Source organism: Anopheles coluzzii, chromosome 3, assembly GCF_943734685.1.
Source record: "Anopheles coluzzii chromosome 3, AcolN3, whole genome shotgun sequence".
Classification (NCBI taxonomy): Eukaryota; Metazoa; Arthropoda; class Insecta; order Diptera; family Culicidae; genus Anopheles; species Anopheles coluzzii.
Window position 1 is genome coordinate 10838374 of NC_064671.1, and position 19482 is coordinate 10857855.

The 19482-nt window shown below is 48.7% G+C and overlaps 12 protein-coding genes across 15 annotated transcripts; 6 read left to right on the top strand and 6 right to left on the bottom strand.

Moving 5' to 3' along the window:
- Window positions 1-862: 862 nt before the first annotated feature.
- Window positions 863-7167, bottom strand: LOC120956846 (uncharacterized). 4 transcript variants are annotated; one of them, XM_049608179.1, is made up of 3 exons: window positions 7042-7167; window positions 6597-6965; window positions 863-1120 (listed from the first exon to the last, which is right to left on the bottom strand). In XM_049608179.1, the coding sequence occupies exons 1-3, from the start codon at window positions 7045-7047 to the stop codon at window positions 902-904; spliced, it is 594 nt and encodes a 197-aa protein (XP_049464136.1). In that variant the 5' UTR covers window positions 7048-7167; the 3' UTR covers window positions 863-901. The 4 variants fall into 4 exon arrangements, with proteins under 4 accessions (XP_049464136.1, XP_049464134.1, XP_040234553.2 ...); XM_049608177.1 differs by lacking the exon at window positions 6597-6965 and having other exon boundaries at window positions 863-1489; window positions 7042-7157; XM_040378619.2 differs by lacking the exons at window positions 6597-6965; window positions 7042-7167 and adding an exon at window positions 1551-1609 and having other exon boundaries at window positions 863-1489.
- Window positions 1953-2720, top strand: LOC125907207 (shematrin-like protein 1). Its single transcript, XM_049608185.1, has 2 exons — window positions 1953-2052; window positions 2118-2720. The coding sequence occupies exons 1-2, from the start codon at window positions 2047-2049 to the stop codon at window positions 2703-2705; spliced, it is 594 nt and encodes a 197-aa protein (XP_049464142.1). The 5' UTR covers window positions 1953-2046; the 3' UTR covers window positions 2706-2720.
- LOC120956861 (cuticle protein 16.5-like) lies at window positions 2915-3635 on the bottom strand. The gene is made up of 2 exons (XM_040378636.2): window positions 3538-3635; window positions 2915-3460 (listed from the first exon to the last, which is right to left on the bottom strand). Exons 1-2 carry the CDS (start codon window positions 3541-3543, stop codon window positions 2996-2998), a joined length of 471 nt encoding a protein of 156 aa, XP_040234570.2. The 5' UTR covers window positions 3544-3635; the 3' UTR covers window positions 2915-2995.
- LOC120960143 (glycine-rich protein-like) lies at window positions 4443-5409 on the top strand. The gene is made up of 2 exons (XM_049608188.1): window positions 4443-4700; window positions 4777-5409. Exons 1-2 carry the CDS (start codon window positions 4695-4697, stop codon window positions 5275-5277), a joined length of 507 nt encoding a protein of 168 aa, XP_049464145.1. The 5' UTR covers window positions 4443-4694; the 3' UTR covers window positions 5278-5409.
- Window positions 7168-7246: 79 nt separating the features above from the next.
- LOC125907208 (uncharacterized) lies at window positions 7247-7934 on the top strand. The gene is made up of 2 exons (XM_049608189.1): window positions 7247-7319; window positions 7385-7934. Exons 1-2 carry the CDS (start codon window positions 7314-7316, stop codon window positions 7871-7873), a joined length of 495 nt encoding a protein of 164 aa, XP_049464146.1. The 5' UTR covers window positions 7247-7313; the 3' UTR covers window positions 7874-7934.
- Window positions 7935-8980: 1046 nt separating this feature from the next.
- Window positions 8981-10471, bottom strand: LOC120956850 (uncharacterized). The gene is made up of 2 exons (XM_049608181.1): window positions 9701-10471; window positions 8981-9624 (listed from the first exon to the last, which is right to left on the bottom strand). The coding sequence occupies exons 1-2, from the start codon at window positions 9704-9706 to the stop codon at window positions 9037-9039; spliced, it is 594 nt and encodes a 197-aa protein (XP_049464138.1). The 5' UTR covers window positions 9707-10471; the 3' UTR covers window positions 8981-9036.
- Window positions 10472-10533: 62 nt separating this feature from the next.
- On the top strand, window positions 10534-11670 carry LOC120956858 (shematrin-like protein 1). The gene is made up of 2 exons (XM_040378633.2): window positions 10534-10926; window positions 10992-11670. Exons 1-2 carry the CDS (start codon window positions 10921-10923, stop codon window positions 11478-11480), a joined length of 495 nt encoding a protein of 164 aa, XP_040234567.2. The 5' UTR covers window positions 10534-10920; the 3' UTR covers window positions 11481-11670.
- Window positions 11671-12750: 1080 nt separating this feature from the next.
- LOC125907212 (uncharacterized) lies at window positions 12751-13700 on the bottom strand. The gene is made up of 2 exons (XM_049608195.1): window positions 13456-13700; window positions 12751-13376 (listed from the first exon to the last, which is right to left on the bottom strand). The coding sequence occupies exons 1-2, from the start codon at window positions 13459-13461 to the stop codon at window positions 12993-12995; spliced, it is 390 nt and encodes a 129-aa protein (XP_049464152.1). The 5' UTR covers window positions 13462-13700; the 3' UTR covers window positions 12751-12992.
- Window positions 13701-13748: 48 nt separating this feature from the next.
- On the bottom strand, window positions 13749-14478 carry LOC120956863 (adult cuticle protein 1-like). The gene is made up of 2 exons (XM_040378638.2): window positions 14343-14478; window positions 13749-14258 (listed from the first exon to the last, which is right to left on the bottom strand). Exons 1-2 carry the CDS (start codon window positions 14346-14348, stop codon window positions 13863-13865), a joined length of 402 nt encoding a protein of 133 aa, XP_040234572.1. The 5' UTR covers window positions 14349-14478; the 3' UTR covers window positions 13749-13862.
- Window positions 14479-14898: 420 nt separating this feature from the next.
- On the top strand, window positions 14899-15617 carry LOC120956862 (adult cuticle protein 1-like). Its single transcript, XM_040378637.2, has 2 exons — window positions 14899-15032; window positions 15108-15617. The coding sequence occupies exons 1-2, from the start codon at window positions 15027-15029 to the stop codon at window positions 15501-15503; spliced, it is 402 nt and encodes a 133-aa protein (XP_040234571.1). The 5' UTR covers window positions 14899-15026; the 3' UTR covers window positions 15504-15617.
- A 161-nt stretch (window positions 15618-15778) lies between these two features.
- On the top strand, window positions 15779-16373 carry LOC120956853 (uncharacterized). Its single transcript, XM_040378627.2, has 2 exons — window positions 15779-15910; window positions 15990-16373. Exons 1-2 carry the CDS (start codon window positions 15779-15781, stop codon window positions 16371-16373), a joined length of 516 nt encoding a protein of 171 aa, XP_040234561.2.
- A 1-nt stretch (window position 16374) lies between these two features.
- Window positions 16375-18609, bottom strand: LOC120956845 (sodium-dependent proline transporter). The gene is made up of 7 exons (XM_040378617.2): window positions 18007-18609; window positions 17482-17939; window positions 17253-17404; window positions 17057-17185; window positions 16785-16985; window positions 16557-16724; window positions 16375-16485 (listed from the first exon to the last, which is right to left on the bottom strand). The coding sequence occupies exons 1-7, from the start codon at window positions 18531-18533 to the stop codon at window positions 16387-16389; spliced, it is 1734 nt and encodes a 577-aa protein (XP_040234551.2). The 5' UTR covers window positions 18534-18609; the 3' UTR covers window positions 16375-16386.
- Window positions 18610-19482: the final 873 nt, after the last annotated feature.

The window sequence follows — 19482 nt, forward strand, 5'->3', positions numbered from 1 at the left end:
TACCGGAAAGTAAGTGCTAGTAACCGGTCAATACCACCGTAGAGACGAAGGGAACAATGGTCCACGGGTGTAGCAGAGTGGGGCGTGGTCGATCTTTCGCATTCTCGATCGCACATACTCACATCGCATGATCGTACCCCTGCTAGGAAGACGCCTTTTTGGTGTTCGGGTGTCTCCTGCCGTGGACTGTTCTAGCACTAGCACACAACAAAGGTGTATCAATTAAAGCTGCGTAAAGCAAGGGCCGGCTGGAGTGACCATTTAAGAAAGAAGCTAAAGGAAAAAAAAGAGACATAGAACGAATAGAGTCACGCTTAAATAAATCGATCACACAATAACAATCTCAAGGTCGTGGTCGCGTCGTTGCTCGGGCAGGTCGCGGTTTTGTGGTTAGCATGATCTTTCTTTCGCACCGTTTTCATGGCGTGCCTCTCTTTGTGACGGTTTGCCATAATTTCCTGCTTCGTGTTAACCATCTGATGCTAGACAGCTTCAGTAAAAAGGGCCACAACACATCAAGCAAAGATTTTTTCTCATATTTTTTTTCTAAATGTATCAAGTTTGTTTTTATCTCTCACCAATTTAGAAAAGGTTCTCTGTGCTATTTACCATTCAAAAGATGCTCTATTAAACATCTAAAACGATTTTATCGAAAGTAATTTGATTGAAATGTTCAAGCCCGATTCGTAATGGTATAACAACATACAGAAAAATATTGGTTTCATTGAGCGTAATCAGTTCAATCTCCTAATGACCATATTTTCTGCATTTCAATCTACCTATAACCGGTTTCTACTGGTTCGATTCTTCTCAAAAACTCACGCTTTGGAAATCAAACCAATAACAATAGAAGACATAGATGTAAAAGGTGTGTACAAGTTGGCAGCGTTTATTATAAAGTTTATGCAACGATCGATTTTTGATTAACGACATGACCTGGAAGAGGCGCGACATGAACAGCTCCCGGATTGGCAGCAACGTACTTCGCAGCATGACCCTGGACTGGGAGGTAGTTGTTGTATCCATAGCCGTATCCGTGACCGAGTCCGTATCCGTGCTCCACACCGTATCCTCCATACAGACCCAGCGGGCTGACCGTCTTCAGAGTGTTCACGTTGGCCTGGACCACAGTCGGAGCGTACTTGGCGCCATAGTATCCTCCATACAGACCCAGCGGGTTGACCGTCTTCAAAGTATTCACGTTGGCCTGGATCATAGTCGGAGCGTACTTGGCACCGTAGTATCCTCCATACAGACCGTTGTTGTAGACAGAGTACGGAACAGCGGCCGAGTACGGGTAGGAGAGGCCATGGTCCAGCACCGATGAGTATCCCAGTCCACCGAGCGACGAGTAATGGCCCAGACCATCATAGGCACCCAGGCCATGGAGGCCAGAGCTGTAGGCGTACGGAAGGACCGACTGCACCAATGGCAGATATGATCCCTGGGAGACGGTGGCCAGAGCCAACACAGCGATCGCGATGAATCCCTGGATTTTATTGAATATATTTTATGAGTATGCCTTGTACCGTAATGATTTTCAAACAAACCTTCATGATATAACTAATACAATTAACGATTAACTGTCTGCTTGTTTGCTCAACAAATGGTTGGTTTCAACTGCCGTTACTGATTTTAATGCACACGTTATATACAAAAATCTAAACGGCTGATTGGTGCAGAAATGAACGTTTTTCTTCAACGCGCCTTATTGCTGTCCAATTAAAAACACGCGCATCCTGAAACTTTTCCACCGTCGCATTATTTGTTCAACACCTGGTACATGGTCAACCGTGACTAAACGCTGTGAAATGATCCATGACCAAATGCTACACCAGATTGCAATTTGGTACATTTTCGAAAAGCAATAGTCCGGATTCTCTACAAATGATGGACACAAGGTTAAATTTCTTTTAACAACGAAGAAGGTTCCCAATAAGAGGAGCAAAATAGATAAATCAGTAGCAACTATAAAAAGCTATACAATTCTAGCCAACTGATCAGTTCCAGCACGTCAGCCAAACACATCATACAAACAAAACAACAATGAAGGTATATTTAAACACATTATTTGAGGAAATCAAAACTACAAGACAATTTTGATTTTTCATCTTAAGGGCTTCATCATAATCGCTGTGCTCGCTCTGGCCGCCGTCTCTCAGGGATCATATCTGCCATCGGTGCAGTCGGTCCTTCCGTACGCTTACAGCTCTGGCCTCCATGGCGTGGGTGCCTATGATGGTCTGGGCCAATACTCGTCGCTCAGTGGACTCGGATACTCGTCCGTGCTGAACCATGGCCTCTCCTACCCGTACTCGGCCGCTCTTCCGTACTCTGTCTACAACAACGGTCTGTATGGAGGATACTATGGCGCCAAGTACGCTCCGACTGTGGTCCAGGCCAACGTGAACACTCTGAAAACGGTCAGCCCGCTGGGTCTGTATGGCGGATACTATGGCGCCAAGTACGCTCCGACTGTGTTCCAGGCCAACGTAAACACTCTGAAGACGGTCAGCCCGCTGGGTCTGTATGGAGGATACGGTGTGGAGCACGGATACGGACTCGGTTACGGATACGGCTACGGATACAACAACTACCTCCCAGTCCAGGGTCATGCTGCGAAGTACGTTGCTGCCAATCCGGGAGCCGTCCATGTGGCCCCTCTGCCAGGCCATCTGGTGAACCAGAAGTCGATTGTGGCGTAAATGACTGTGATCTCGATCAAACGTGTATGGAATTGTAAATAAATGGAGTATTTAACTCAAAATATGATTGATCTTCTAAATTATTTTCAATTTTAAGTTTTCAATGCATTCTAGTGTTTAACAAACCAATTAATTTTAAATCCAACAACTTTTTACTAATTTCCTTTAACACAAGCGTCAGCCCATCAAGCATATGAAACAAATCATCATTTCACTTTGAAACATGTTCAAGTTTATTTCGTTTAAGTTCTAAGCGCGACTGGATTTTGTACATGGATAATAAATTATGTTTACAGAGTTCCTGGTGCAGCTTCAAGGTTCAGGGACTGCTGGTTGACGGCATGTCCGGCCAAAGGAGCCTCGTGGACGGCGCCACGGTTGGCAGCAACATAGCGAGCCTCCTTCTGGGCGACAACAGCCACGGCAGGCTGAGCGACGACGGTGGCAGCAGGAGCTACGGCCACTGGAGCAGCTTCCACCACATCCGAATCAGCGTAGAACGATGGCGCGGAGTAGGCGACTGGAGCTACTGAGGCGACACGGGCATACGAGACGGCTGGGACGGCATGGGAGACGGTTTGCGCAACATAGGAGTAAGCGGGAGCGGCGTATGCGAGAGGGGCCGGAACCACGTACTTCGGAGCCACATTCTGCTGGACGACAGTCGTCTGGGGAGCAGAGTAGACCACCGGAGCCGGAATGAGGCCGCACTCAGCGACGACGGCCAGAGCCACCATGACTACAGCTGCGATGCACTGATAAGAAAAAGAACCAGAAAACAGGAGCGTTTACTTGAGGACACTTGATGGAGATGAGAAAGCCCTTGAATTACCTTCATGATTGCTGGTTAGGGGTTTGAGTTGGATGCTGGTATGCGATCGAGACGAAGATCGTTCTGATTCTGATTGATACGAGTACAGGGACGCCTTTTATACCAGTAGAAGGAAACACAAACATGAATGTAGTTTCCAAAGTACAACAAAAAATGCAATCCCCAAAATTGCCACAAACAATACCATACCGCCCCTTCCAAAGCACACAACGAACGATCGAACAAAGAGAACGGGAAACTAACGCTCGCTCAAACAGAATGGCGATCAGCTTGGGTTAACATTCACACGTCATGAATCGGAGCCGGTTTATTAAAACAATATTATCTACATTTACAACACGTATTTGGCAACGGGAGTAGTCGACAGATACTTGTTGTATCCCAGACCGTATCCTCCATAGTTCCACAGTCCATTATCGACGACTTTGGTGGCGACGACGGGAGCGACCAGCTTGTTGTATCCCAGACCGTATCCGCTGACCAGCTTGTTGTATCCCAGACCGTATCCGCTGCTCAGCACTGGAGCGACCAGCTTGTTGTATCCCAGATCGTAGCTGTTATCAACGACCTTGGTGGCCAGCACTGAAGCAACCGACGGGTATTCGACCACTTTCTTCACGGCCGGATAGGAACCGTACAACGATGATGGGTAGGAGTACTTGTCCACCGCTGCTGGGAGACCGTACGACGAGCCATAGACCACCTTCGACACCGGAAGTCCATAGCCGTAGCCATGCTGGAAGGACAGGACATCATCGTATGGCAGGTAGGACGCCTCCGAGGCAGCGACGAACGCCACAGCCATGATTGCAATGAAGAACTGGAATGAGATACAAGAATTGGATGAACAGGGATGTTTGTATCGAGATTTCCGACGAAGCTTACCTTCATTTTGATTGGATTGGTTGGATGTTGTGTTGATAGAAGAGCTGTACGAATACTGATACCAAAAACACAATCAAACGCATCATTTATAGCGCCTCCTACCGGAAGTCCAAAACGAAAGGAAAACTCCGTCGTCAAGGTCCAACAGAAGGCCGGAAAAGCGTCGCGTTTGGCTCGTTATAAAAGCAGACGATCATTGGGACAAACGATCACAGTTCACTTGCAACGTTTTCGCGATCATATCCAATCGATCAACGCACTCAACTGTGACCATGAAGGTGAGTTCAATCGATCAACTCGGTCAACATTTGGTTGGTACTGATAAGTTATCATTGGTTCTATTCTTCCTTCCAGGGATTCATCGCGATCGCTGTGTTGGCTCTGGCCACCGTCTCCCAAGGATCGTATCTGCCAGCGGTGCAGTCGGTCCTTCCGTACGCCTACAGCTCTGGCCTCCATGGCCTGGGTGCCTATGATGGTCTGGGTCATTACTCGTCGCTCGGTGGACTGGGATACTCATCGGTGCTGGACCATGGCCTCTCCTACCCGTACTCGGCCGCTGTTCCGTACTCTGTCTACAACAACGGTCTGTATGGAGGATTCTACGGTGCCAAGTACGCCCCAACTGTTGTCCAGGCCAACGTGAACACTTTGAAGACGGTCAGCCCGCTGGGTCTGTATGGAGGATACGGTGTGGAGCACGGATACGGACTCGGTCACGGATACGGCTATGGATACAACAACTACCTCCCAGTCCAGGGTCATGCTGCGAAGTACGTTGCTGCCAACCCAGGAGCCGTCCATGTGGCTCCTCTGCCAGGCCATCTGGTCAACCAGAAGTCGATTGTGGCGTAAATGACTGTGATCGCGAGTAAATGTATGTGGAATTGTAAATAAATGGAACATATTAATCAAAATTTGTTTGACTGTATAATCCTTTCAATTCAATCGTTGGACGGTTTGGAGTCATGGAATCGTTACTTTGAAAATGGAATTGGATCAATTTCGACTTCAGCTTCTAAATTCTGGACGAATATGAACGATTCCAAACGAATCGTGACAAAGCTGGCCAGTTTGAGAACATTCGGAGTGAATATGAATGCTTTTCTGTATACCAAAATGAGTTTGAATTCATGTTCAAAACATCAAATGAAAGTGAGGCTGACATAACAGGAGGAAAACGATATGTGCAGTGGTCAGCCGTTCCGATTCGTGAACTTACTGTGACAGTAATGCTACCACCAGTCAACGTCAATGGGGATGACAGTATGTCACGCGAGTTAAGATCCTGGAAGGATAAGAATAATTATAAGGTCCGACGGAAAAGGTTCGCATTCTTTAGTATTTATCTAAAAGCAAGTAAATGCAAAAAATACCGTAGATCACACATACTCGTTTAGACTTTTTCGAAACAGGAAGAATCGTCCGCATTTATACAGATCATCAAAATTCGTCTGAAATAACCGGAACCGGTTTAGATTTTTTCGGAACAGTAGAGTGAAATTCGGTTTTTATTCAAAAAAGTAAGAGGATGTTCTGACAGTGATGGATTTCGAGTGTCGGAGGCCTTAAACGGTGAGGCCCACTTTACATTATGAGTGGGAGGAGGGGTAATGGCACCTGGTCCAGTTGAATTTCGTTTCTGTCGAGGGATTGTTAAGGGTTCATCGGTCACGGGAAACCAACAATACATCGTCCCCGAGGTCCACTCGCTAATACAATGCCGTACTCTACCATCTGTTATAAATGGACTAAAGATTCACGAATCTCCCAAATCGCTGGAGCCTTAAGCGACCCCTTAGTCGGCCCACCGTTACATCATCCACTGGGTTCAGAGTAAAGGTTTTCAGCATTAAAATAATACAATACAAGGAAATTTAAAAACGTGACAAATTTTGATTAAGATGTTCCTTTTATTTACAATTTCGTACACATTTGCTCGAGATCACAGTCATTTATGCCACAATCGACTTCTGGTTGACAAGATGGCCTGGTAGAGGAGCCACATGGACGGCTCCCGGATTGGCAGCAACGTACTTCGCAGCATGACCCTGGACTGGGAGGTAGTTGTTGTATCCGTAGCCGTATCCGTGACCGAGACCGTATCCGTGCTCCACACCGTATCCGCCATACAGACCCAGCGGGCTGACCGTCTTCAGAGTGTTCACGTTAGCCTGGACCACAGTCGGAGCGTACTTGGCACCGTAGTATCCTCCATACAGACCCAGCGGGCTGACCGTTTTCAGAGTGTTCACATTGGCCTGGACCACAGTTGGGGCGTACTTGGCGCCATAGTATCCGCCATACAGACCGTTGTTGTAGACAGAGTACGGAAGAGAGGCCGAGTACGGGTAGGAGAGGCCATGGTCCAGCACGGACGAGTATCCCAGTCCACCGAGCGACGAGTAATGGCCCAGACCATCATAGGCACCCAGCCCATGGAGTCCAGAGCTGTAGGCGTACGGAAGGACCGACTGCACCGCTGACAGATATGATCCTTGGGAGACGGTGGCCAGAGCCAACACAGCGATCGCGATGAATCCCTGGAAGGAAGAATAGAACCAATGATAACTTATCAGTACCAACCAAATGTTGACCGAGTTGATCGATTGAACTCACCTTCATGGTCACAGTTGAGTGCGTTGATCGATTGGATATGATCGCGAAAACGTTGCAAGTGAACTGTGATCGTTTGTCCCAATGATCGTCTGCTTTTATAACGAGCCAAACGCGACGCTTTTCCGGTCTTTTGTCAGACCTTGACGACGGAGTTTTCCTTTCGTTTTGGACTTCCGGTATAAAACACTATAAATGATGCGTTCGATTGTGTTTTTGGTATCACTATTCGTACAGCTCTTCTATCAACACAACATCCAACCAATCCAACTAAAATGAAGGTAGGCTTCTAGGGAAATTCCTTTAGAAACATCCATCCTCATTCAATTCTTCTATCTCATTCCAGTTCTTCATTGCAATCATGGCTGTGGCGTTCGTCGCTGCCTCGGAGGCGTCCTACCTGCCATACGATGATGTCCTGTCCTACCAGCACGGCTACGGCTATGGACTTCCGGTGTCGAAGGTGGTCTATGGCTCGTCGTACGGTCTTCCAGCAGCGGTGGACAAGTACTCCTACCCATCATCGTTGTACGGTTCCTATCCGGCCGTGAAGAAAGTGGTCGAATACCCGTCGGTTGCTTCAGTGCTGGCCACCAAGGTCGTTGATAACAGCTACGATCTGGGATACAACAAGCTGGTCGCTCCAGTGCTGAGCAGCGGATACGGTCTGGGATACAACAAGCTGGTCAGCGGATACGGTCTGGGATACAACAAGCTGGTCGCTCCCGTCGTCGCCACCAAAGTCGTCGATAATGGACTGTGGAACTATGGAGGATACGGTCTGGGATACAACAAGTATCTGTCGACTGCTCCCGTTGCCAAATACGTGTTGTAAATGTAGATAATATTGTTTTAATAAACCGGCTCCGATTCATGACGTGTGAATGTTAACCCAAGCTGATCGCCATTCTGTTTGAGCGAGCGTTAGTTTCCCGTTCTCTTTGTTCGATCGTTCGTTGTGTGCTTTGGAAGGGGCGGTATGGTATTGTTTGTGGCGATTTTGGGGATTGCATTTTTTGTTGTACTTTGGAAACTACATTCATGTTTGTGTTTCCTTCTACTGGTATAAAAGGCGTCCCTGTACTCGTATCAATCAGAATCAGAACGATCTTCGTCTCGATCGCATACCAGCATCCAACTCAAACCCCTAACCAGCAATCATGAAGGTAATTCAAGGGCTTTCTCATCTCCATCAAGTGTCCTCAAGTAAACGCTCCTGTTTTCTGGTTCTTTTTCTTATCAGTGCATCGCAGCTGTAGTCATGGTGGCTCTGGCCGTCGTCGCTGAGTGCGGCCTCATTCCGGCTCCGGTGGTCTACTCTGCTCCCCAGACGACTGTCGTCCAGCAGAATGTGGCTCCGAAGTACGTGGTTCCGGCCCCTCTCGCATACGCCGCTCCCGCTTACTCCTATGTTGCGCAAACCGTCTCCCATGCCGTCCCAGCCGTCTCGTATGCCCGTGTCGCCTCAGTAGCTCCAGTCGCCTACTCCGCGCCATCGTTCTACGCTGATTCGGATGTGGTGGAAGCTGCTCCAGTGGCCGTAGCTCCTGCTGCCACCGTCGTTGCTCAGCCCGCCGTGGCTGTTGTCGCCCAGAAGGAGTCTCGCTATGTTGCTGCCAACCGTGGCGCCGTCCACGAGGCTCCTCTGGCCGGACATGCCGTCAACCAGCAGTCCCTGAACCTTGAAGCTGCACCAGGAACACTGTAAACATAATTTATTATCCATGTACAAAATCCAGTCGCGCTTAGAACTTAAACGAAATAAACTTGAACATGTTTCAAAGTGAAATGATGATTTGTTTCATATGCTTGATGGGCTGACGCTTGTGTTAAAGAAAATTAGTAAAAAGTTGTTGGATTTAAAATTAATTGGTTTGTTAAACACTAGAATGCAATTGAAGCTTAAAATTGAAAATAATTTAGAAGATCAATCATATTTTGAGTTAAATACTCCATTTATTTACAATTCCATACACGTTTGATCGAGATCACAGTCATTTACGCCACAATCGACTTCTGGTTGACCAGATGGCCTGGTAGAGGAGCCACATGGACGGCTCCCGGATTGGCAGCAACGTACTTCGCAGCATGACCCTGGACTGGGAGGTAGTTGTTGTATCCGTAGCCGTATCCGTGACCGAGACCGTATCCGTGCTCCACACCGTATCCTCCATACAGACCCAACGGGCTGACCGTTTTCAGAGTGTTCACGTTGGCCTGGAACACAGTCGGAGCGTACTTGGCGCCATAGTATCCGCCATACAGACCCAGCGGGCTGACCGTTTTCAGAGTGTTCACGTTGGCCTGGACCACAGTCGGAGCGTACTTGGCGCCATAGTATCCTCCATACAGACCGTTGTTGTAGACAGAGTACGGAAGAGCGGCCGAGTACGGGTAGGAGAGGCCATGGTCCAGCACGGACGAGTATCCCAGTCCACCGAGCGACGAGTAATGGCCGAGACCATCATAGGCACCCAGCCCATGGAGTCCAGAGCTGTAGGCGTACGGAAGGACCGACTGCACCGCTGGCAGATATGATCCTTGGGAGACGGTGGCCAGAGCCAACACAGCGATCGCGATGAATCCCTGGAAGGAAAAATAAAATCAGTGATAACTTATCAGTACCAACCAAATGTTGACCGAATTGATCGATTAAACCTACCTTCATGGTCACAGTTGAGTGCGTTGATCGATTGGATATGATCGCGAAAACGTTGCAAGTGAACTGTGATCGTTTGTCCCAATGATCGTCTGCTTTTATAACGAGCCAAACGCGACGCTTTTCCGGCCTTCTGTTGGACCTTGACGACGGAGTTTTCCTTTCGTTTTGGACTTCCGGTAGGAGGCGCTATAAAAGATGGGTTCGATTGTGTTTTTGGTATCAGTATTCGTAGGGGAAAGCGGGGCAAAATGGGCATGTTAAGCAGTTTACTGAATATTCCTTTGAATATGCCACAAAACACAATTTTTCTTTCATTATTGTATGCCTCCACCATTTATCTATGGATTAAAATTGCCACATAGAATGAAAACAACTTAAAAACAATAAAATAATGTAAAATAAAAGTTGATGTTTTACGAGAAGCTATTTTGACACACGGGGTAAAATGGGCATAGCCCTGGGGCAAAATGGGCATATGTAAACAAACTGTGAAACGTCAAAACACTGGGGCAATATGGGCCACAACAACTGCGCTTAGGTAATGGTCTATGCTTTTGCGCACGTTTCGTGAAATGTATTTTTCGTTCTTTCTTTTGATTTGCTGGTCAGAAAAGCCCTTAAAATTCTTCCAAAAATATGTTATCAAAATTATAACAGTTTTTACACGTTTAAATCTACAAAATCGAATGTTTTGAAGCTGTGCCTGTTATCATTATTGAGGCGACAAATACAACACCATAGCCTCACCAAGCGCCGTATGTCAAAAGCATCTGCCTATTTTGCCCCAAGAGTAACTGCCCATTTTGCCCCACGTGTAGCATTTTTGTATTTTTTGTTATATTAGTAAAAATACGAATTCAATCGCCTTGATTGCTTCAGACAAATTGTAAAGAAATATCATATCTTTAAAAATATATCATTAAAAACTTCAACGCATCCCTGTGACACACGTTTAAGCTTATTTTCGAAGTGGCAAAAATTACATCAATATGCTGCTAAACCTTATTTTGCATTTTTCTTAGTTATTTGTTATGTAAGGGTTATGAAACTTACATGGTGTTCATAGAACACTCTAATGAATACATTTTGAGCATTGGAAAGTATCTTTGTAGTCAAATAATGCTTAAATAGAGGGTGCCCATTTTGCCCCACATGCCCATTTTGCCCCGCTTTCCCCTACAGCTCTTCTATCAACACAACATCCAACCAATCCAACCAAAATGAAGGTAGGCTTCGTCGGAAATCTCGATACAAACATCCCTGTTCATCCAATTCTTCTATCTCATTCCAGTTCTTCATTGCAATCATGGCTGTGGCGTTCGTCGCTGCCTCGGAGGCGTCCTACCTGCCATACGATGATGTCCTGTCCTACCAGCACGGCTACGGCTATGGACTTCCGGTGTCGAAGGTGGTCTATGGCTCGTCGTACGGTCTCCCAGCAGCGGTGGACAAGTATTCCTACCCATCATCGTTGTACGGTTCCTATCCGGCCGTGAAGAAAGTGGTCGAATACCCGTCGGTTGCTCCAGTGCTGGCCACCAAGGTCGTTGATAACAGCTACGATCTGGGATACAACAAGCTGGTCGCTCCAGTTCTGAGCAGCGGATACGGTCTGGGATACAACAAGCTGGTCAGCGGATACGGTCTGGGATACAACAAGCTGGTCGCTCCCGTCGTCGCCACCAAAGTCGTCGATTATGGACTGTGGAACTATGGAGGATACGGCCTGGGATACAACAAGTATCTGTCGACTGCTCCCGTTGCCAAATATGTTTTCTAAATGTCATTCTATCCGTACATGATGTACATACACACACACACGCATGCGCACACACATACGTGAAGTCATTTTAGGCTTTGCCTGCTAATCCCGCGCACGGATTGTCACCGCTCGTTCATGTATGTTCGTTATTCTCGTTTCGTTCTTTTGTTCGATCTTCATCGAGCGTTTGTTACTTCCTTCGCATTGAACCCCCGCCCAATCAAGTCATCTAATAAAAAATGGTCTCTTAAGACACAATTAACCTTTTTGTTTATGGAATAATCCAGTTTTGGGATCGAACAGTTTTTCGACACCGGAAAGAAGAATAGAAGAACCGACGTATATAAACCCGGCCCAGTCCGAACTTCGATCACAATTCAATCGATCTTCACACAGTTTGGACGGCAGCATCCACAAAACAAGCCCAGCAATCATGAAGGTAAGCTATTTGCGTGAACTTGATCCTCGGAGAGTCTAGTAGATCTAACACGACACTTCTCTTCCAGTGCATCGCAGCTGTAGTCATGATGACTCTGGCCATCGCGGCGGAGGCTAACGTTATTGCCCTTCGCACTCCGGTAGTTTACACCGGTGCCGAGAAAACAGTCGTCCAGCAGAACGTAGCTCCGAAATACTACACGTCCAGCGTGGCTTACAATGCCCCCGTAGTGACCGCGTACACCGTCCCAGAAACTTACGTCCAACAGAAGTACTATTCGGGCCCGGCTGTGACATACGCTGCTGCGCCTGCCGTCACCACCTACTCCGTCCCGAAGGCGACCTACGTGGCGTCGAACGTTGCCCCGGCTGTCGCCTACTCGACCCCAGTCGTCACTGCCTACACGGTGCCGGAAAAGACCGTTGTGCAGCAGAACGTTGCCCCGAAGTACGTTAGCTACACGGCCCCGGCCGTGTCTTACGTTGCTCCGACTGTCTCCTACTCCGCTCCGGCCGTCACCTACACCGCCACCGCTCCGGTGACCAAGTATGAATCGGTCGCACCCGTCGCTTACCCTGCACCGATCGCTTACTCATCCGACTCGGACGTAGTGGAGGCTGCCCCGGTTGCTGCCGTTGCCCCCGAGGAGACCGTCGTCGTTGCCCAGCCCGCGGTTGCTGCCGTCGTTGCCCAGAAGGAAGCTCGCTATGTCGCTGCCAACCCCGGTGCCGTGCACGAAGCTCCGCTTGCCGGACACACCGTCAACCAGCAGTCGCTGAACGTGCAGCCTGCCCCGGGAACGCAGTAAGGAGTTGTCAACCGTACCATGAAAACGATACTCTTTTTCGAACACACACAGAAACAAAATTAACGAACCTTCGAGCCATTGACAAGTTTCTTCTTGTTGGATCTATGCTGAAATAAATCTTGCAAAATGTCACAATGAAAGAGATAAGGGATGGAATTACACACAAACCAACGATACAGTTGAGAACACATTTCCAAAGAAAGAACACATGTTGTTCAAGTTTGATTATTTTCTTCATACGTTTCATTAAGTTGTGTAGCGATGCCCAACTACAATTGCTCAATCAAACAGAAACTTTAGCTGGTTTGGTTTTGACCACATGTACCGCCCCTGGATTGGCGGCCACAACCACTCCACCACCGACCTCAACGTCCACGGGACGCTCCGTCGTAACGGGAGCGGGAACGACTTGCTGCACCACTGGCACCTGCTGTACTACCGGAACATGATGGACTACCGGAACATGGTGCACTACCGGCCGTACTACCGGCACATACACGGGCACCTGGTGGACCACCTTCTGGACGTGCACTTCCGGTACCTTCACGACCTCCCGCACCGCCACCGGATAATAGCGATGGGATCTACCGTGCGACGAGTGGCTGTGGAACAGCGGACTGCCGCAGACGGACGCAAGCAGCGCAAAAGCCAGAACGACGTTGAAGCTCTGTACGAAGGGAAGATCACACAACAATGTTCGTTTTAATGCGAGGGTGGCAGACTCACTGGATCACACTACTCCCTACCTTCATTGTTGCTTGCTGGCTGTCGTGCTGGACCGATCGTAGATCACCGAATAATGCTTCTAACGCGGTTCGGCCCTAATTTATATGCGTCGGTTTCGATTTGGATGTGCATTTGACCAAACAGGTTTTCATCGTTTTCCGGTCGCCCTCTGTACTCTCATTGCATGTCGCTGGCACGTAGGTTTCTTATCAGATCCACGCGATGAGTGCTCGGAGCAAAAGCATCCTCCTTCCGGAACCGAAACAACATTTCTTTCGGTGCATGTTATTAAAGACGGAACCAACGAGAAGCGTTTACTTTTCAAGCCAAATTGTTGTATTTTGAACGAATTGCTTCGTAGCGTCCAGAATTACTGATTTCCCAATTTTTTTAAGAGAGCGAACGTCCTTATCCAATCCAGCAGCGTTTAGTCCGAACCAGGTGCAGCCTCCAGGTTCAACTGCTGCTGGGAGAAAGCGTGGCCTGGCAGTGGCGCCTCGTGGATCGCGCCCCGGTTGGCGGCCAGATAGCGAGCCTCCTTCTGGTAGAGCAGCGCCGGAGCACTGTAGGCCAGCGGGGCGGTGTAGTAGTACGGAGCGGCAGGGGCGTATGCCAGCGGGGCACCAGCAGCGGCGTAGGGATAGGCCAACGGAGCCGCAGCATAGGAGTATGCCGGGGCCGTCGTAATCAGCTTAGCGTCCGAGTTGCTCTGCACGACTGTGGTGTGCGGGGCGGCAATGGCCAGTGGAGCTCCGTACAGCAGTGGGGCGAGTCCAGCGTCGGCGACAGCGGCCAGGGCCATCATGACTACAGCTGCGATGCACTGGAACATAATAGAAGAGATTTGTAAGTTTCCCTTTAGACTCTGAACGCTGAAGAAATGTTATTCGCTTAGCTTTAAACACACCTTCATGATTGCAAATGTTTGGATTGTTTTTTGAGTTGTGTTCTGAAACGCGGACAGATCAATACTGATTAAACCTCCGACAACCCATCGATATATATACTCACCAGATTGTTAATAAAAACAACAAAAAATATATGTTTGATGGTGTCTCTAGGTACAGATATCGACAGAATCCAGTTCATAATTTTGCAGAAAATAGCGCAACTATTTAAACAGCAAAACATAAGAAAAAAACAATGAAAAACCACCCATAACCAGTTCTCTATCCATGCGACGGCTATCCCTCGCATCCTTCCAGTGCACTGACCCGCGCAACATACGCATTGTTGTTCTGGTTCCGTGCGAAATTGACGATCGCGCGTACAGGGCCGGGCCGCAAACGCATCGCATCAGAAACTTGTATTTTACCGATCTGGACACTTGATCTGGTTGCATTAAGGTTCCCCTTTCGCCATGGCATTACGGGCGGCTAGTTGCTTGCGTCATGGTCCTTTTTTGTTTGCTGCTGCTTTTTTCGTTTTATTTTATCTGATGCTAAAGAAAAACGCTTCCCATGGCTGCGTGACAACTAACCCGTCGTGTTGGCTTGGGGTATAAAAGGGATGCGGTCGGGCCGCAATCGTCACAGAACTCATCTGAACGTTCAATCAAGCGATTCTTCCCAATCAACACCAATAAGCAATCATGAAGGTAATTATTCCAACGCGATTGTTCTTGAAGTTTTGTAAATTTCGGCTAAACTAACAATTTCCTTAAATCCTGCAGTGCATCGCAGCTGTAGTCATGATGGCCCTGGCCGCTGTCGCCGACGCTGGACTCGCCCCTCTGCTGTACGGAGCTCCACTGGCCATTGCCGCCCCGCACACCACGGTCGTGCAGAGCAACTCGGACGCTAAGCTGATTACGACGGCCCCGGCATACTCCTATGCTGCGGCTCCGTTGGCCTATCCCTACGCCGCTGCTGGTGCCCCGCTGGCATACGCCCCTGCCGCTCCGTACTACTACACCGCCCCGCTGGCCTACAGTGCTCCGGCGCTGCTCTACCAGAAGGAGGCTCGCTATCTGGCCGCCAACCGGGGCGCGATCCACGAGGCGCCTCTGCCAGGCCACGCTTTCTCCCAGCAGCAGCTGAACCTGGAGGCTGCACCTGGTTCGGACTAAGCGCTGCTGGATTGGATAAGGACGTTCGCTCTCTTCAAAAAATTGGGAAATCAACAATTCTGGACGCTACGAAGCAATTCGTTCAAAATACAACAATTTGGCTTGAAAAGTAAACGCTTCTCGTTGGTTCCGTCTTTAATAACATGCACCGAAAGAAATGTTGTTTCAGTTCCGGAAGGAGGATGCTTTTGCTCCGAGCACTCATCGCGTGGATCTGATAAGAAACCTACGTGCCAGCGACACGCAATGAGAGTACAGAGGGCGACCGGAAAACGATGAAAACCTGTTTGGTCAAATGCACATCCAAATCGAAACCGACGCATATAAATTCGGCCCGAACCGCGTTAGAAGCATTATTCGGTGATCTTCGATCGGTCCAGCACGACAGCCAGCAAGCAACAATGAAGGTAGGGAGTAGTGTGATCCAGTGGGTCTGCCACCCTCGCATTAAAACGAACATTCTTGTGTGATCTTCCCTTCGTACAGAGCTTCATCGCCATTCTGGCTTTTGCGCTGCTTGCGTCCGTCTGCGGCAGTCCGCTGTTCCACAGCCACTCGTCGCACGGTAGATCCCACCGCTATTATCCAGTGGCGGTGCGGGAGGTCGTGAAGGTACCGGAAGTGCACGTCCAGAAAGTGGTCCACCAGGTGCCCGTGTATGTGCCGGTAGTACGGCCGGTAGTGCACCATGTTCCGGTAGTGCACCATGTTCCGGTAGTACAGCAGGTGCCAGTGGTGCAGCACGTCGTTCCCGCTCCCGTTACGACGGAGCGTCCCGTGGACGTTGAGGTCGGTGGTGGAGTGGTTGTGGCCGCCAATCCAGGGGCGGTACATGTAGTCAAAACCAAACCAGCCAAAGTTTCGGTGTAAAGAAATCGTTTATTTAACGCACTGAACGTACTGCAACACTGTCACTCCACAATGCACGCTGTTCACCATCGGCAGGGGCCCAATCCTGTGCTTTGAGTTGGTTTTTAAAACGCTGAAATGGAAATAAAATAAAGAACAGGAATTGAAATACTGAATGAAAAAGAAGATATAATTTCACATTACCTTTGTCAATGAACCCTTCGTGTGAAGGAGCTTGTAACACGCAAACACTGGAATGCAAAGCATCGACACCAAGCAGCTGGCCCACCCGACTCCAATTGCCCACCGTGGATACGACAAGCCATTGTACGATACCTCAGTGTTGTACACAATCGTTGTGATGAAAATAAACTAAAGAAAACGCTGTTTTATACAAACACATCCCGTAGAATTGTTCCATCGCACACCTACAGTCAGCACGATCGGTGTGATGTACTTCCATGAAACTATCCAAAACCGCTCCACCTTGCGATCGATCATGAACTCGACGTCGCGCACGAACTGCTCACACCCGTAGATCCAACCGACGGCAATGACCTCAACGATACAAACCAGTATCACCGAAATGGACGCCGAATACCAGTCGAGCAGCTGCACCAGGTACATTCCACCCTGCAAAACGGCCCAAGACAAGAACGATTTTGTTGCTGTACCGTGGTTTTGGACCTTTAGATGGCGCTTACCCGTGTCACGCAAGCGATGGAGAGCAGGAAAAGAAGAAAACAAGTTCCGGCCGTTACCTGGAGCTTCATTGGGCGTAACCTCGGTAACACGTCCATCACCGACGAAACGATCGCTTCGATTTGAACGAACTGCAGTTAGAATTGAAAGCATTCAAACGTTGAAATGCCATCTCATACTACACCATTCACCTCTCACCATACTGTCAACGCCGAGGAAAAATAGCATACTGAAGAACAGACAGGCCCACAGCGGTGACAGCGGAAGCATACTGATCGCTTCCGGGTACGTGATGAACGCCAATCCCGGACCACCAGTGGCAGCCGACGCTACGGGAAGACCTGTTTGATCTGTGAAGAGGTCGCACACCGAATGTCACACCCTCCACTTCATTGTCCATCCACTACTCCTCCAAGAAGATACGTACGTGAAAAGTATCCCAGCACAGAGAACACCACAAACCCGGCCAGTATGCTCGTACCACAGTTAACGATCGGTATGATGATCGAGTCGAGTTTGGTGTTGTTTTTGAACTGATTATAGCTCGCCATATTCACAATGCCACCCCAGCCCGGTCCAAGGGAGAAGAAAATCTGGATCGCCGCATCGGCCCACACGCGTAGATTCAGCAGCTGGCTCCACTGGGGCATTATGTAGAACTTGATGCCCTCCAGCGCACCGGGCAGCGTGACACCGCGCACAAGTAGCACCGCCAGGATCGCGAACGGAAAGGTGGCAGTAAAGTAAACGACCTTACCGACCGATTGCACCCCTTTGGCGATGCAACCGAATATCACTATCCAGGCGATAACGTCACACAGCAGCAGGGGCCACACGATGCCGCCCATCTGTTCGATACCTTCCGATATGTGGAGGATTTCGTTGCTGCAAACAACCACAAGAAAGCGCCCTTGATGCTCCAGAACCACATTCAACCACTTCCAATACTTACTGGAAAAACTCATCCGCCGGTGTACGGTAACGATCGCCGATCGCCATTGCACTGTTGTTCAGAAACAACTCCACATGCTGATCGCCACGCAGCTCCAAACATCGAGGTGTGTTCCACGCATTGCCACAGCTCTCCCACGGCAGCTGTGCTTGCAGCGATCGCCACAGGAACAGCAGAGGATACGAAATGATCGCATTATAGTACGCGGTACAGATTAAGTTGAGCACAACGATCGCAATACCGGCACCCTTTAGTAGTGGCACAATTTTGAACACCGTTATGCATCCCGTTCCACTAAACTGACCCAGGCACGTTTCCAGAAAGAACAGCGGTATGCCACACAGCACTAGCATCAGCAGGTAGGGTACGAGAAAGGCACCACCACCGTTCCGATAGCACAGGTACGGGAAGCGCCACACATTCCCCAGCCCGATCGCATACCCGATGCACGACAGAATGAACTCCGTTTTCGATGCCCAATGACCTCGCTTCGCGGTTGGCGTCGTGGTGGTTGTTGCGGTCGTCATGTTGCTCCACCAGCGCGGGCAAACACTGCCAGTCAACTGTCCCGAGATCAGCTTTGATCGAGTTGCTGGGCCGTCCCGCAAGATCCATTATCTCCACGGCAATTGCTATGCTTATCACTGGCAGGCGCATCTCAATCAACACTGATCATCTTCAATTTACGTGAATTCTACGCTAAAGACGTTTGGGTCTTCCGCGTCTTCTCACATCGCGAGTGGATAGAGATGCTACACATTGTTTGCTTCTCCAAGATTTACCCAACGGTTTGGTCTGCAAAATTAGGTAATTCTTTGTACTTTGCGATCCAACCATGCTGGCAATTCAGGTCTGCACCAGTTTGCACCTGATCACCAGGCAGCACCCTAAAATGATACAACTCCCTTGCTATTAAGCACTTCACACACTCTATTTCGAACTTTACTGCCAAACTTGCAGCGACAAATTGGCCACACGCAAAAAAATGCCCGAACACTTTACCCATTTTTTATACCACTCAGTTCCCAAGCCGGCCGAACGCGATCGATTACAAGTGGAATTAATTTTTTCACACCCAAAAGGTCAGCTGCCGCTTATCGTTTGCATCGCATTAATGTCTTTCAAGGTTAGCTACACTGGACAGTAACGCACCGGGTCGCAGCGACTTCCTCAACCGTATGGAAGGAAAAAGTGTTCGATATGGAATGCGAAGTGGCAATAATAATTACGATATTCGCGCTACAGGATTTCCACGAAATTCTAGCGTATTTAGGAAAAAAGCTGATTCAATTTGCTTGTAATTCGGCCATAAAGTTTCCATTCACAGCCCTATTAGTCATCGGTAGTGTAGACGGCAACACACCCCGCTTTGCTGGTGGTACACCATACCGCCCAATGACCTGTATCTATTCGCTAACCTATTTCCCGTCAATGCTATTTATTGCATATTAATACGCAGAATTTACACAAACGCAC